The sequence below is a fragment of the Mus pahari genome, chromosome 1 (genome assembly GCF_900095145.1).
Source record: "Mus pahari chromosome 1, PAHARI_EIJ_v1.1, whole genome shotgun sequence".
Lineage (NCBI taxonomy): Eukaryota > Metazoa > Chordata > Mammalia > Rodentia > Muridae > Mus > Mus pahari.
This window is the reverse complement of record NC_034590.1, coordinates 151718181-151733555: the sequence shown is the minus strand read 5'-3', so window position 1 is coordinate 151733555 and position 15375 is coordinate 151718181. Positions and strand designations below refer to the sequence as shown.

Genomic DNA, 15375 nt, shown 5'->3' with positions numbered 1-15375 from the left:
ATCTAAGCTTTCAAACTCAGCTTGCAGTTTTCATCCTCAGCTGTGTCAATGGCACACAGCCCTTCTGGGACTGCTCTTCCATGCTCTGATTAAGGGCTACCTAGAACAGGGCAGGCTGGGGGTCCTTTTCATACATATCCGTGGTATTTTCTTAGCACTCTAAAATATATGAAAGAAAGGGAAGAGTTTAAGGTAGTTGCTATAGGGATAAAGTGAAAGGGAAGAAAAACAAGCGAATTATCAGTTGGTGTATCCCTGTGAAGCTGGTGGTATGTAGACCACGCCCCTGTGGCCCAGCATGCTTCTCTGTGCAATACTGTCCATCAAGATTGATTTCCAGAGGACAGTGGTTGGAAGATAATTTCATGTTCTCATCCTTACACATGTAGACCAGATGCAAAGTGCTTCTGCAAGCCTTCACTGGACTTATGTTGGAAAAGAAACTTAAGAGTATGTCAGTCTCTACTGGGTCCAAAGGGGGTAGCTTATGGCCATAGTAATATGATTGCTCTTTTGAACTTTAGTTATAAGCATAATTATTTAAAATGTTATTCCAAATGGTGCCCACTTTCCCAAAGCCAATAAGCAAAATAAGGTCGGGTGGCATCCTGTGGAATGAAATGGAGGGTGATGGCTGAAAGACTGGGACTTTGGGGTGATGACATGGTACCTCCTTTCTCCCGTTCTCTATCATTTCGTCCCATCCCCATGCTGGCCACCGACACAGCAGAGAGCACTTGGCACAAAGCGTGAGATGGGCCTTTGTGAACAGTGAGAACAACACTCTGCCATCTCACATGTGAGGCTGTAGACTGGACGGGGCTTCTTGCTCCATAAGAGCTTGGGGAATTTTCTCTTGACCGTGTGTGGCCAAGAGTGATGGCCAAACAAAATGACCACACACTTCTTACGTCTGTGTGGAAGACCCTGCAGAGTTAAAGGAAAGGCCTGGACAGAGGCTGTCCACCCAATCCTACAGTTTTGGGTCAGCGCTGTGGTTGCAAGAATGGTTTAGTGGGCTGGGGCGGGGCACTTCCTGGCTTTTCCTTTGAACTGTGACCCTGCAGAGCAGCCCAGCGCTACGCTACCCACAGCTGTCGGATGGGAGCCTTTCCCATCTCCACGCCCCTCACCCCTCGTCCCTCCTCTCTCCACCCTGCCTGCACACTCTCATGTATCCACCCAGCCACTTTGCAGTCTCTCTCCCAGCCTCACCAGATGATTTCTGTTCTGGACTCCAGGGTGCCCTGCTCATCCTCTCTGTTTCATTCTTCCTATGCCCCTGTGGTGGATCTCCTCCTCTCCTTTATGCTGACACTTTTATCTCTGCTTCTTTCTTTTGTTTTCTCCTCTCTCCTTTTCTTTTCTTTTTTTTTTTTTTTTAAAGTATACTAGTCACAGCAAGCTCATCATGCCAGCCCCTTCATCTCTACCCCACCCCCGCCGAGCCCTGTCCCCTGAGATGCACGCCATCACCTCCGAGTGGATCTCTCTGACTGTCGGGGTCCCAGGCAGGCGTTATCTGGCCATGACACCACCCTTGCCTCCTCTGCCTGAGGCTTCTGTCTATGACATGGACCGCCTGGCCTTGTCAGCAAGGGCCCGTCCCTCCTTGCCTCTCAGCCTCCCCTATTCAAGTTGGTCAGATCACTCCACTCTGCGTCCAGTGGTCTCCCCGATGGCCCTGCCTCCACCCCACAATGCCTACTCACTGGCACCCAGTGCCCAGGCTCCTCTTCACATCAATGGAGATGGTGGTATTCACATTCGCCAAGATGGCTTCTCCCAGCCACCGCCTGGGAACTCTGATAGGGTCATCTCAGAGCTTAGTGACGCCTTTAGCAGCCAGAGCAAGAGACAGCCCTGGCAAGAAGATGGACCATATGACAGGAAAGCAGAGAGCGAGGCAGGTGAGAGATGCCCTGGTGGACCCAAGATCTCTAAGAAGAGCTGCTTGAAACCTTCAGACGTGGTCAGGTGCCTGAGTTCTGAGCAGAGACTCTCGGAGTTCCACACTCCTGAGGACAGTCAGTCCTACAAGCCTCTGGGTAGCCCTTTCCCAGCCTGGGAGGCTGGGCCACCAGAGCTGCACAGAGGTGTCGAGGCTGACAGGAAGGCTGCTCAGAGTGGTGTGAGCCAGGTAGGCCTGAAGCATGATTGGTGGGCCTTGGCCTCTTGCTTGGCATGGTGGGCCAGACCAGATGTCTTACCCTTGGTCCATTAACTGAGGCCAAGTGGGTGCCTGTGAGATCTCTTTGCTTGCCTTGGAAGCAAAGGGATGACCGAGAGGGAATGGAGGGGCCATGGAGTAGGGCATTGGCCGGGGATAGTTCAGAGAAACGCATTCTAGCATCTTGAGATGATTTGAAAGTATTCCTCCATTGACACCTGCTACCCTGGTACAGAAGCCCCCAAACAGGAAAGCCTTCCTTGTGCCCCACTCACATCCTAGAGAGTGTCCTTGGTCTGCTTTGACTAACACAGCTGAGAACACCAGGCTTTGGTGTCACGTGGTGTGCTTTTCTTGTGACATGCACTGTGTCTGTAACTCATGGTGCTCAGTTTTGTCAGGTGTTCGTCTTGTCTCGTGTTTGTGTGGAACTAAAGGGCCATGTTCACAGTGAGCCGAAACATTTTGGGTCTTCAGAGGTGGGAAGATGCAGGGGCTTCTGGTATGGTTGAGGTCGCTAAATAGGTATCCTAGGTTTTGAGTTATAGTTTTTCTCTCTAAGTGAACTACAAAGATTTCAGCATATAAATTAAGGTGGACTTAGGGTATTTTGACGGGACATTAATTTGATAACTAGACAGATCATTATTCAGTTTTGTTTATGTTATTTAGTACCCAGAAATTCAAAGACTCTGGGCAACTTTTCCATAGTAACCAGGTTTGAGTACCAACTCCAGCTAACCGCTGTGATGGGAATTGTTCACCCGCTCAGAGACTCAGTTTCCTGAAAAGAAGATAACTTCCCTCGTAGCATGTTCCAGAAAATTCCTTGAAATAATGTGTGCAGGTGTTAAGCACAAACAGTTTGTAAGGGAAGATAGAACCGCCATCTTGGGTGATCTAAAACTGCTTCTAGGACCAGGGACATTATAGAACCTCAATAGAATCAAGTGTTTTCCTGAAGCCATCTCCGAGTTGGCTGTCATCTGTTGTATACAGTACCTCCGTGGACTGTGCCCCTCTCTCAGGCAGTTGCTCCTATTTCCTCTTGTAGCTCTGTTTGGTTTTTGAGGAATGGTTCAAGGTGCTGCTATTACTGGTCTATGGACAGGGTCCAGAGGTTGTTAAATCCCTTTCTTTCAGAGCCCATATCCAGTGACAGTGGCTGACACAGTTGTGTCACCTGGCCAGTAACAGGAGCACAAAGGCAGACTGGACCTCCACAGGCCTGTGCGTCTGGTGTGGAGTGGAGATCACTGAGGGTAATCAAGTGTATGGTAATTTATGTGAAATTGGGCTTAGACTACATAAAGTTAGCAAGCAAGCACTGAACATGCTCCCCCTGCCCCCCAGGCCCTAGTTACTCATATGTAATGTAGGGGTGAAAACAAACAGTGCACCCCTCCCTGGAAGGGCCACTGTGACGATCAATAAAACAGTGGATGTCAGTACAGTACTGACATATGGTCAGTCTCCATAGGAATTCCTGCTCTGACTGCTCTATGTGGTTGTTCTATCTCCTAGTGCAGGGCTCTGGGACAGGTGTACTCTAAAGAAAACTGTCCATCTGATTGAGAGGGAAAAAGTAGTTCACCGGAAGAGGTGGTGGAGTTGTTGGTTGAAAAGGAAGAAATGTCTGACAGAGGAGCGGTTCACAGATCCGCCTAAATCAGGAGCCCTCCTGATTGCCAGGTGTGAGTCATCACCTCGGTCCTGTTCCAGGATTCAGTGTGTACAGGAAGTACGCACAGCACAGTACCGAAGCACCAGTGAGGTTCAAGGAACACACTTCCTGCTTCCTGCCAAGGGTGGGAGGAGCTGGCAGTACCAGAGTTTGTGCTGATTGAAAGGCCAGGCCTGTTGAGGGTTAGCTCTCCTTTCCTGGTGAGTCTCTGGACAGCAGGTGTATCACTTCCTGTCCCCTCCCTTCCTCCTCCTTTCCTGGCACAAGCTATTTCCCCATGGATATGTAGAGGCCATGGTCTGATTGGCTGCTTTTGAGAACTGGGGGTGGCTACCCCTCATGTGGAAGAGTAGCTGCATACGCACAAGCCCTCTCAGCTGCTCACTTCAGCCGAGACAGCTCTGGGGATGCATCCTTTATAAAGGACTCCCTCTTCTTGAGATCTGTTTGGCTGACAGGCAAGCTAAAGATGGGAAGGACTGACTTCATCAACTGTTCTCTAGTGGCCCTGTCAGGATATGACCTCAGGCAGTGCCACTTGTCTGGGTAAATGCATTCCAGTGTCAAGAAACTTGCCAGCCACTCTTCTTGATGAGCCCCAGGTTCTGTTTGTCCTTCGGTTGGGACGAGGGACTTGTTTGCACATCTGAGCAGTAAGCAGATGTTAAGTGAGAATGTGGTCCAAGGCGTTACGATCATTTGCCTCTCCTTCTGAATATCTGCTGTCCAGCAGTGCACTAAGTGCCCCGGGAGCCAAAAGGCCTGGACATCACTGTGGGTTTCCTCTGCCTCTCAGGGACCTCTTTCCTCTGGCCTTGGAAGACTCCCTAGTGAGATGCTCTTTGAGACAACAAGGCAGCCTCTTCTAAAGTTTCTCCAGCTTTTGTGTGTGCACTTGCTCTTGCTTTGTCCTTCATGGCTTCCTGTAGATGCTACATTTCCTAGGAGGCCTTCACTGGCTATCTCCCCAACCCCTGCACAACTGGATGAAGAGCTCTGAGCCTGACCTTGGGAGCATGCTCTCATGCATTTGCCCTTTTGCAGGCCTGTGTTCCTGAAGGGCATTAAGAGTGTGTGTGTGTGTGTGTGTGTGTGTGTGTGTGTGTGTGTGTGTGGTTTAAGTATTAGGGAGTTTTCCCATAGATACAGCAGATTGTACTTGATAGTCAAAGGCCCGGAAGTAGGAAGTATGATGTATAATGTGTATATGGAGAAAGATGTGGTCTTAGATTCAGCAAGCTTTGGATGAACCTATGAGTTGATAGATCAGTGGGAACTTGCCAGGGGGCTGGGACCACAGCTTGGCCAATGCCTGTTTGTGCCTCCAGCATTCGCCATACCTCTTAAGAGCATGGATGCCGTCTCCCTCGCTGTTCCCTAGCCACTGACAGTCAGTTCCTGCTCTGCTGCATTCCTAGCCCTGGGTCACCTGCCCATATCCTCACTTAACGGATAGGTGAACACCTACGGAGGATGCTTTGATGTCTCAGTCATTTCTACCCTCAGAACGCTTTCACTCTGGGCCAGCTGCTTATTTTTAGGTTTGTTTTCTCTGAACACCAGAAGGGGTAAATCAGTGCCAGGGTCTCTAGGGAGGCAGTGGGGAGCGTTGGTCTCCAGGTTCTGGTTCTAGCTGTGCCGTCAGCCCACTGAGTGTCTGTGGATGAGTCACATCTCCTTCCCTCAAACTTCCTTGTTCATAAACAAAAGATGCTGACGTGAGAGCTGAACTTCCTTTCCGCTGTGGTATTCTGAGATGAGGTGAGGAGCCCATGCGAATTTCAGTCGATGAGAAAGAACACACAGTGTTTGAAGTATGGGCCTTATTATAGACCCGCAGAGCTTCGCTGTTGAAAAACAAACACCTTTTTGCTTGCTTTTTTGAGTGATGACTTTGTTGACTGGACAAAAGCACACATAGGGACACAGAAAACACCCAGGAGATCAGGATTAACTGGCAAGTTCTCGGATTCTGTCTGGCACAATGTGGATTTAGCATGTAGTGCAGCTAATCTAGAAAGGAAAGGAGGAGATCTGTGCGAACGCTCCACCAATAGCGCCAGCAAACATTTACTGTGCCTCCCCAAGAGAGAAGCAGTTTGCTGACAGGCATCTGGACTTGTGTGTATAAGAGTGCTTGACATTTGGGAGAATCCTCACTGAAGTTCTAAATTAAATCAGGCATCCCTGTGGTCCCATAACTCAGGAAGGAGAGGCAGAAGGATCAGGGAGAGGAGAGGTGCAACTTGGCTAAAGACAGAAATATGTGCTTTGGTAAGCATGTGGGAACTAAAGTCAGTCCCCAGAAAGATACAAACAAAAGCAGGGCCCTGGCTGGAGAATGGGAATCAGGAAAGGAAGGGAAGAATGAAGTATAGCTTGTAGGAACAAAAGGAAGTGAGAAGTATTAAGATTACAACACACACACACACACACACACACACACGAGTTTATGAGAGGAGGAGAGACACTGACACTATTCTGACAAAATTACCTGCAAGTGTTCTCTTACCACTTAATGGTGGGAAACCAAGACCAGAAGCTGCAGCGTTCATCCCTGCTGTGGTACCAGAAGAAATGGGCAGCTTCTGTAGAGATCCAGGTGTCAGCATCTGTAGAGATCAGGTGCCCGCAGCAGAGCACTGAGAGGTGACCTTCCCTCAGCACTCCCTGAATGATCGGCTTGGTGGTTGTGAAGTTTCCCTCTGACAGGGCACCTAAGGGACCGAGGACAGGGGCAAATGCACAAAACTTAGAGTCCAGGAAACAGATGGCCAGATAGACTGGAGATGGCACACTTAGCACAGGCCACGTAATGGAGGCTCAGCTCTGACAGGTCCTGATGTGTGCTGCTGGGGAAGCAGGAAAGGGACCGAAGACAAAAGATGCCTTTCCACCCCGAGAAGAACATGGCGGCTGGGGGCTGGGAGCTGTGAGGGAAAGCTAGGGCACAGGAGACTCGTTTTGCTTGGGTTGTATAAATGAAGAATTTAGGAATTTGCAGGCCAGCAAGGTGGCTCAGTGGGTAACAAAGGCACATGCCACCAAGCCTGGCGGGCTGAGTTCAATCCCTAGCACCCACATGATAGGGCGGTTACCGTCTTTCACCTGCCCACCATGACATATGCAGTCCCGCACTAACGCAATGGGTCTGTACTCGACACACTAATGTCTCTTTTTTATTTTCTTTTGTTATGAAGAAAAAAGCCTGAGGTACACTGGAAAGGTCCTCGGTTCCTCACAGCTGAGCCACACAGCCGCCATCTCTCCTAATAGGACAGAGATGAGCAAGGTGGACAGAGTCTGATGTGAGAAGACTGAGTGTTCCTGATTGTTGGGAACAGATTTTAATTACAAGGAAGTCTATGCGTTGTCCCAGGGGTGCTCTCAAAGGACATTAAGTACAAGCAGTGGGGATCCCAAAGACTTGTCAGTAACTAGCTTTCTATTGAAATCACCACCTTTTCCCTGTTGGATGTTATAGGAGAACTCAGTGGAACCAGAATCCCTTTTGCTGGTTCTCTGGAAGTTTCCTGGAACGGAAATGCAGGAGTAGTCATCCAGACTTCCCCTGCTCCCAGAGTTGCCTATGTTCCATATACAGTCAATCTTGTGTCACTATCCTTGGGCAATACCTCACCTCCAGAGTTTACAGAAGTGAGCTTTGTGTCTATGTCTAGAGGCTGTGATCTGACAAGCAGAGGGGCTGCCTCCTACGAGCTGTGTGGGTCCTACCTGCTTCTAATTATTAATTCATAAGATGGGGACCCTCTAGTCATAGAGCTAGGGCTGAACATTATGGTATTTATTTTGGAATTTGAAATCTTTGTTCAGAAGATGGTCAGTATCAGAGCCTATCTGGGAACCCTGGTTATTCATTGCCCCTTTAGGAGGCCAGTGTAGGTTGCATAATGTGAGGTTAAATCAGAGGAGGCACAGGGTGAGCAGTGCCATCTCAGAGACTCGGGGGCAGTGGCCTATCAGCAGAATAGTCAATTCCTGATGGCCGTGTGGGGATCCAGGCCACACAGGGACTGGGTGTCTATCCCACACGCTCCTCCAGGTTCTCTAGCATGTGTGCAGCTTATTTGGGTCTTTTGCCTTTGGCACACCCCCAGAGCTGGAACAGGATGCTTAGTAAACTGCAGGAGCACCAGGTGCTTTCTGGGTCCTGAGGGGATTAACAGCTCCAGGGAAGCTGAGGTCAGATTTCTGACAGACTCCAAGCTGAAGACAGACAACAGGGGAATAGCAAGGACACACACAGCGCTTTTTTAGGGGAAAGGAAAAGAACACTGTTTCGTGTGAGTCCAGAGAAAGCGGTTTCTGGATCAGCAACAAGCTCCTGCACCTCTAGTGGGGAGGTGAAGGGGGTGCAGTGTGTGCTTGCTTATGCGTGTGCACACACATACCTTGCACGTTGGACTGGTTGCTGTTTTTCCAGGCACATGGGAAGCTGGAATGTGACTACAGAATCCAAGATGTACGTAGCATGAGCTCATGTTCCCTTTATTCTTAGCACCAGCGGGGTCCCAATGAGAACATGCATCTACTCTTAGGTTAAGGAAGGGCAGACTCTGAAACTCCTCTGAAACTGGAGGCACTGCCCGTAGAAGGAAAATGTGAAGCACACAGGCAGTTTAAGCTGTCCTAGTGGGGGGCTGGTGAGATGGCTCAGCAGGTAAGAGCACTGACTGCTCTTCTGAAGGTTCTGAGTTCAAATCCCAGCAACTAAATGGCGGCTCACAACCATCTGTAATGAAGTCTGATGCCCTCTTCTGGTGTGCCTGAAGACAGCTACAGTGTTCTTACATATAGTAAATAAATAAAGTCTTAAAAAAAAAATGTCATAGTGACCATAGTGAAACAGAATATACGAGCTAATTTTAATAATGCATGCTGTTTCACCCAATATAGTAAACAAAATTATTTAATGATCTATTTTACACCTCTTTATTTTGAACCAAGTTTTTGAGAACCCATGTCTGTTTTTCAGTCGTAGCACATTTCGATTCATCCTTGGAGCACCCATGTGCTCTCGGCACAGGCTCAGACAGTGCAGGCTCAGAGGAGGAACTGCAGAGCCGGCTAGTGTTAGAAAGCGGGACAGGAAAAAACAAGAACATGTGCCTAGAGGGGGAAAGCCCTCTGCAGATAAACAGCCTTCCAAGTGAAGGGCTGATCCAGGTAATGGGTGCTGGTGGTTTCCAGCTACACGGGAGCTCTCCCCACCCCAGTCAGTTTACATTCCAGCTCTATGAGCTGTTTTACCAAACGTAAACAAGGAGAAACAGAAGCTGATAATATTTACCTCAACTATTTCCTTCATTTATCCAGCACTAAGAGGGGACCGGTCTTCTCTACGCCTCAGGAGTAGGGCTCTCTGTACTCTGTGGATGTTAGAGCTAGATGGTAATTATCTTCTGCTCTGGGTGTGGCCAGAGACCACAGGACTTGCTGAGATCCAGATAGCCCTCTAGTACCGCCCTCTAGTACCGCCCTCTAGTACCGCCGCTCCTGGGGTTAAGATCAGATGCTATTTTTTTATGGCACACCTTTTATAGGAGAGAACGACTTTGAGCATCTAGAGCAGCGGTTCTCAACCCCCACAGCGGTCTCATATCAGATACCCTGAGAATCAGATATTTACATTATGATTCGTAGCATTAGCAAAGTTACAGTTATGAAGTAGCAATGAAATAATCTCATGTCTGGGGTCACTACAATGTGAGGAACTGTGTTAAAGGGTCACAGAATTAGGGAAGTTGAGAACCACTGTCCTAGAGTAAAACATGCAGGAAGAGAAGGCAGGGTGTCCCTTTTAGAAGAGGTAGACATTGGGTATTCGTGGCATGATGTCAGCCATCTTAGCTTGACCGAGGGGAGAGGCCATGTGAGAGGCACAAAGGGGCTCAGCTGTTGAACCCAGAGCCTTTGTGCAAGTCCTCAGTCTCACCAGATCTTCAAATTCCCTCTTCTAGCCTCTCCTAATCAAAAGTTAGTAAAAAGTAGGGTGGGAGCCATTAGAATTTGACGTGCTTATAAGTAGCAGCTCCATCTTACCACGTTTGGTTCCGAGATCCTCACTGGAGCAATACATTATTTCTCAGGTGATTGGTTCCAGCCACAGCAAGGATGCTAGGGGCTTTTCTAAGCTGCGGACACCATCCCAAGAGGTGTCCACATTCCTCCTGTATTGCTTTGGCCTGAGGTCATCAGGCCGCCAACTGGAATTTGGACTGTATGTTTTTAAAGAGAACTTTTGTTGTCGTGAGGTATGACCCAGACCAGTCTGGGGCACACTGAGGCAGAGGACCTCACTTGAGGTCCTCTACACTCTTGCTTTCCAGAGTCGGGCTGAGAACAAAAAGGGTCAGCAGCGGCACCAGCGCTTAGCAGTGGCCAGAGTCTGTGCTTCGATAGGGTCCTGGGTGACACACTGCTCTTTGGTACACTGACTGGCTGGTGGGAATGATGCCACCATCTCTCGGAAGGACAGACAGACATTTCTGCTATTGAACAGCCCTTGCTTTAGAAAGCTGCCCACATCAATATTCTAAACACAAGGTGTGCAGAGTTAGCTTCATTCTTCCGAACACCTGCATAGCGCGTGCTTGGAAAAGTCCATTTCTTTCTCTGTTAATGGGAGCTTGGTCCAGGAGCAGGGTGGTTGGTGGGTGAAGCACAGAATTAGCTCCAGCCAGCTGGCAAAGGCTGGAAGGACCCCAGACATCAAAGCAACAGCCTGAGAGGACCCTTCAGTTTTGTCTTCTACTCCTCTGCTGTCGGAGTAGAGGCCAGAGGTTTTAGTGCTAGAGGCTAGGAAGGGTTTCTTAGAGAACCTGAAGGAGTGTCTCAAAAACAACAACAACGAGGGGTGGGTGACTGGAGGGCTAGCTCAGTACTTAGGAACGCTGACTGCCCTTCCAGCGGAGTTTGCCTCTGTTCCCAGCACCCACATCATCGCTAACAACTGTCGCTAACTCCAATCCCAAAGGAATTGGATGACCTTTTCTGCCCTTCACGGGTGTTGCATGTATGTGGTAAACAGATACACATGCAGGCAAGACATCCATACACATAAAATATTAAAAAAAAAAAACCCATAGGGAAGCAATTCCTGGTGCAGCTGCTGTTCTGGGCATGCAACAAGGTGAGGACATCTACCCTGGAGATGAGCAAGAACGGTGATGTGGCAGAATTGAAAGAACAGCCAAGCAGTTCTCCTCTCCTGGTGGGCTGTGTGATGCTGAGGCGTGCAAGACCCACCTCGGAACATGCATTTTTTAGGAGAACAGTATGATCAGCACACCCTGCCTGTCTCCTGGCTTGGGGGTGGAGGGATGTACTCATTGGTGATTATGTCAGTTAGCACACCTGATAAGGATATGTGGAAGATGGTGGTATGTGAAAGAGATCAAACAGGACAGTGGCAGAAGCCAGGAGACCACTGCACTGCCTGTGCGGCCTCGTCTCGCTGGCTCTCTCTGAAACAAGTGTGGCCTGCATATAAAATTTCTAAGTGTTCTTCTGAAACACAGGTTACCTGGAGGGTGACTCCAAAGGTGGACAGCCAAGTATCCGTTCAGAGGGACTTCCTAGAGCTTGGAATCAAATCCTCTCTGGAGAAAGTGATTCCAGACTCTCTCCCAACAGAGGCTTGACCTCATGGGAGTCCAGCTTAAAAGGAAGGTCTGCCGTGGCCTGGTTGCATGGCCTCATTTCTGTAGCAACATACAGAGCCCCGGCTGATGACAAGAGATGGTTCATTGCTGTGTTTCGGGTCATGCTGCTCTGAAACTCACTCCATACCTCACCAGACTAAATTATGTTTAGATTCATTTGAGGACATGGTCCTAGTGTAATTATTCAGTCTCTATGAGTACCCCAGGGTGGTGGCCCTGATGGCCCTGAGGGTGTTTCAGTTCTGTTCCTAAAGGCAGCCCTTCCCTGTGTCTCCTGCCAGTCCAAGGACCCCGTGTTGTCCTTACCTTACTCCCACCACGTTTCCCATTTCCCATTCCATTGCTGGATGCTTGCTTCTAATTCTGTACATCTGCATTTTCTCCTGTGCATCTGCCATGTTGTCATGGAAACCCAGTGGCCGTGGGCCGCAAATATCTGGTGTCATCTGAATGTGGTGGTGTGGTACGTGTATTTGCTCATGCTTTTTCTTTGAATCCTTTCCAATGTGCCATCTGCTAAAATGTCTCCCTTATGATTTGCTTGGTGATCACAGCCTTCTCATCATTCATTGAGCGCAGGACCTGATCTCACAGAATCTGAAAAGAACTATGTGGTAAGATGCCTGTTGAATAAGACTGTGGCTTTCCTAAAGAGCACCCTTACTGACTGCCGCCTGTAGACCAGAGTAACCCCTGGTAAACAACATCCGGCTGTGGTTTGCAAGAGCCCACAACCGATATGGTAGAGCCAGGGATTCGGCCACCCTCTGTGCCTTTAAAGGAGAGGAGGAATTTAGAGACAGTTCCACCCTGCCGGCAGGTGGGATTAAATGATATGCTAGTTAGTGCATGATGGGGGGATACATTGTTGCATTTGCAGCCGGAGATTACTCCAGCTGTAACAGTTAGTTACTAATTACAGGCTGTTATGCTGCTGCCTTTTCAAAATAGTCATACTAAATGCCAAATTCCTCTGTATCTTACCTGTCTTTCCATGCCTACCTGGATCCCTCCTGCACTCTACTACTGGAATCTCTCTCTCTCTTTTTTAACCTGGATCTTCAACTCTGTTTTCTCCCTGGACTTACGTGCTTCGTCTGGAATGTTACATCTCTTCCTCTCTCTCTTTTTTTTTTTTTTTTTTTTTTCCGTCCCCACATTGACTGTTTTATGGGGGTTTCTGGATACCGTGGGGCCACCTCACAGGAAGCGGTTTGCAATGAGATCATAAACATTGCGGAGAAATCTGTTCATTACTGCAGCACTGTCTCTCATCCCCTTGACTTCCATCACAAGGTACCCCCTTCTGACAATAAATCATCTTTAATCATTTCTCAGCAACCTCAAGCCCAGCAGCGAAGAGTTACCCCAGACAGGAGTCAGCCCTCACAGGATTTGTAAGTACAGCCTGGGGAATTAGGTTCTTATGTTGTTGGTGGACTTGCTGCCTTGGAAAATGGATGGTTGGCTGACGTCACAGCTGTTTGGGGATGGGAGGATGAGCTAATTGCTTCCCGCTTCTTTGGGGATTTCTAGGGAAGGCCATATTTCCTGTCAGCCATGAAGCTAGGTGCTAGGTAAATAAAAGAGGTTATGGACTCCTGGAAGAGAGAGATGGGTAAAGAGTTAATGACCTTACAAGGGGAAATGGGAGCTGTGCTAACCAGTTTCAATGTCAGTGCTGCGGAGAATAGAAAGAAAGAAACACTTGCTTCTGAGCTGAAATGAATGAACAGAGTTGATTCATTCACTCATTCATTCAAAACATTTTTTTGGATACACCCTGTGGTTTATACACATAGGAGAAAATCCTATTCCTAGAAGTAAAGTGAGTTGAATCAAGCTCTGAGAAAAAGGCATGGATAAAGTGGGTAGTTTGGGGACCCTGAGGAAGGTTTGTGTGGCCAGCACATGGTTCATTGGAGGTGAGGTTAGAGATGAAAGCTAAGATGTCAGGGTGGGACCAGATTCTGGATCGCAGCTGAGGTAGGTTTGGATTTTATTCTGCAGGCACCAGGAAGCCACTGAAGGCTTTTAAACTGAGTTATATGTTGATTGTGCCTGTTCTAAGGAGATAACTGTGGGATTCAGAAACGAGGGACAAAGATGATGTTGGTTAGGAAAAATGAAGTCAGTCACGGTAGCCATGGAAATACATAAGATTCCCAACAGAGAGTCAGGGTAAAGAGAAAGAGTCGGTGAAGGAGGGTAAGAAAGAGCGGCAAGACAGGCATGGGTCCAGGAGTGCTCACTTTTATAGAACAAAGCTTGTAGCATCTGGCCAGCAGTGTTGCCTGCCTCTTAGAGACCAGAAGTAGAAAGGGAGAATCACTGGTCATTCTGTCTGGCAGCCTGAGAAATGACTGGTGAGTGTGTAACAGTAGTGGGTGTTCCACTAGAAAGGACTGAAGAATAAGCTTGGTGGTGTATGGGATGGGGTTGGGTGGGAGACTGTAGATCAAGGGACATTGGAGACAGGGCAGATTCCTAGGCATATTTGTGCTGAAGGAGGAGGAGGAGAGAACATTGAAAGATTCATTCGAGAGGCTGTAAGTGGAAGAAGAGGGCTCAGCACAGCCAGGAGAGAGGGGTACTTGCACACAGTAGCAGGGACAGGACAGCAAGGAGAGACAGACTTGGGTCTTGAGGCGAGGAAGATTAAGGTAGAAAGTAGGGGACAGAATACGAGACACTCTGTTGAGAGGAGGGAACCAGAACCAGAGAAGAACTCAGCTGAGGAGTTTCCGAGCCACAGGGAACCATTAGAACTAAGGCCTCAAGGGTGCATATTTTCTCGGTGTTGTGCAGCTCGGTGTTTTGTGGGACTCCTAGTAGAGGGAGCCACCCGTTTGCAGACAGACAAGCAGAGTTATTTTCCAGAACATGCTCTAGCAAAGCAGTTACAGTGGACAGTTTCAGAAGCTAGTGAGGACATAACATGTGTTACACATCCAGCTGTAGGAATCCAAGCTAGGCGAGAAATAAATACAGAAACAGGAGACACGGTATTCACTTACCAACTTGAAAGCTATCTTCATCTCTTCCATTCCTCGTTAGAGACCTTCCCACTGACACCCAGATCCTTCCACCAAAATCTCAACACACGAGGACAAGTGGTGAAAACAGTATCCTATGTGTGGCACTCAGTACAAGCCTGTTGGTGCTTTAAGCCAGCGCCATGTGCTGCCTAATCTCTCACATTGGAATTCACTGGCATTATTGGAAATGGCATTTGAGTGGCTCATTTACAAAATATCTGGTGCTACCATGGTGTTTTAAATGATGACTATTCTGAATTGTGACACTGGTGGTGCACATCAGATGCCCCAAAAGCGTTTGGTAAGGGAGGAATGAAAACAAAGCTCTCCCTTGCTGCTGAAGCTGGTGCCAGTTTCACAATGAGCCTCACTGTTATCAGAGCACAGAGCAGCACAGACCAGATGTCCTAAGCTAACGAGCAAGTCAACAAAACCTTATCTGCAGCTATCCTTGGGTGGAGCAGAAGCAGTGAATTTTCAGGGTGTTCGGAAAAGGGCCCCCACACAGCGAGACAATGGGAATGTGCTATATTTAATTAGTATTGCTCTGAGGGGTTTTGATATTTTTATTAATTTATTCTCTCATATTTTATCCGGACACCAGTTTTCCCTGCCTCCTCTTTTGCCAGTCCCTCTCCCCACCCCTGGGTCGCAAAACAGGAAAAAGTGTCAGAATAGCTGCTGCTCCCTCTACTAGGAGTCCCACAAAACACCGAGCTGCACAACCACAACATCTCTGCAGAGGGCCTAGGTTAGACCCATGCAGACTCCTTGACTATTGTTTCCATCCCAGGGAGC

General features: G+C 48.4%; 1 protein-coding gene across 45 annotated transcripts in view; it reads left to right on the top strand.

Annotated features, from left to right (window-relative positions):
* Nucleotides 1-15375, top strand: part of Sorbs1 (sorbin and SH3 domain containing 1) — a 223240-nt gene that overhangs the window by 202463 nt on the left and 5402 nt on the right. For 32 of the 45 annotated variants that reach the window (XM_029532539.1, XM_029532563.1, XM_029532559.1 and 29 more), the window contains 3 exons: nucleotides 1388-2140; nucleotides 12094-12153; nucleotides 12746-12936. In XM_029532539.1, the coding sequence (XP_029388399.1) occupies nucleotides 1388-2140; nucleotides 12094-12153; nucleotides 12746-12936 (1004 nt within the window). The remainder of the gene's footprint in view (nucleotides 1-1387; nucleotides 2141-12093; nucleotides 12154-12745; nucleotides 12937-15375) is intronic. The other 13 variants (XM_029532655.1, XM_029532650.1, XM_029532627.1 and 10 more) reach the window with 4 other exon arrangements.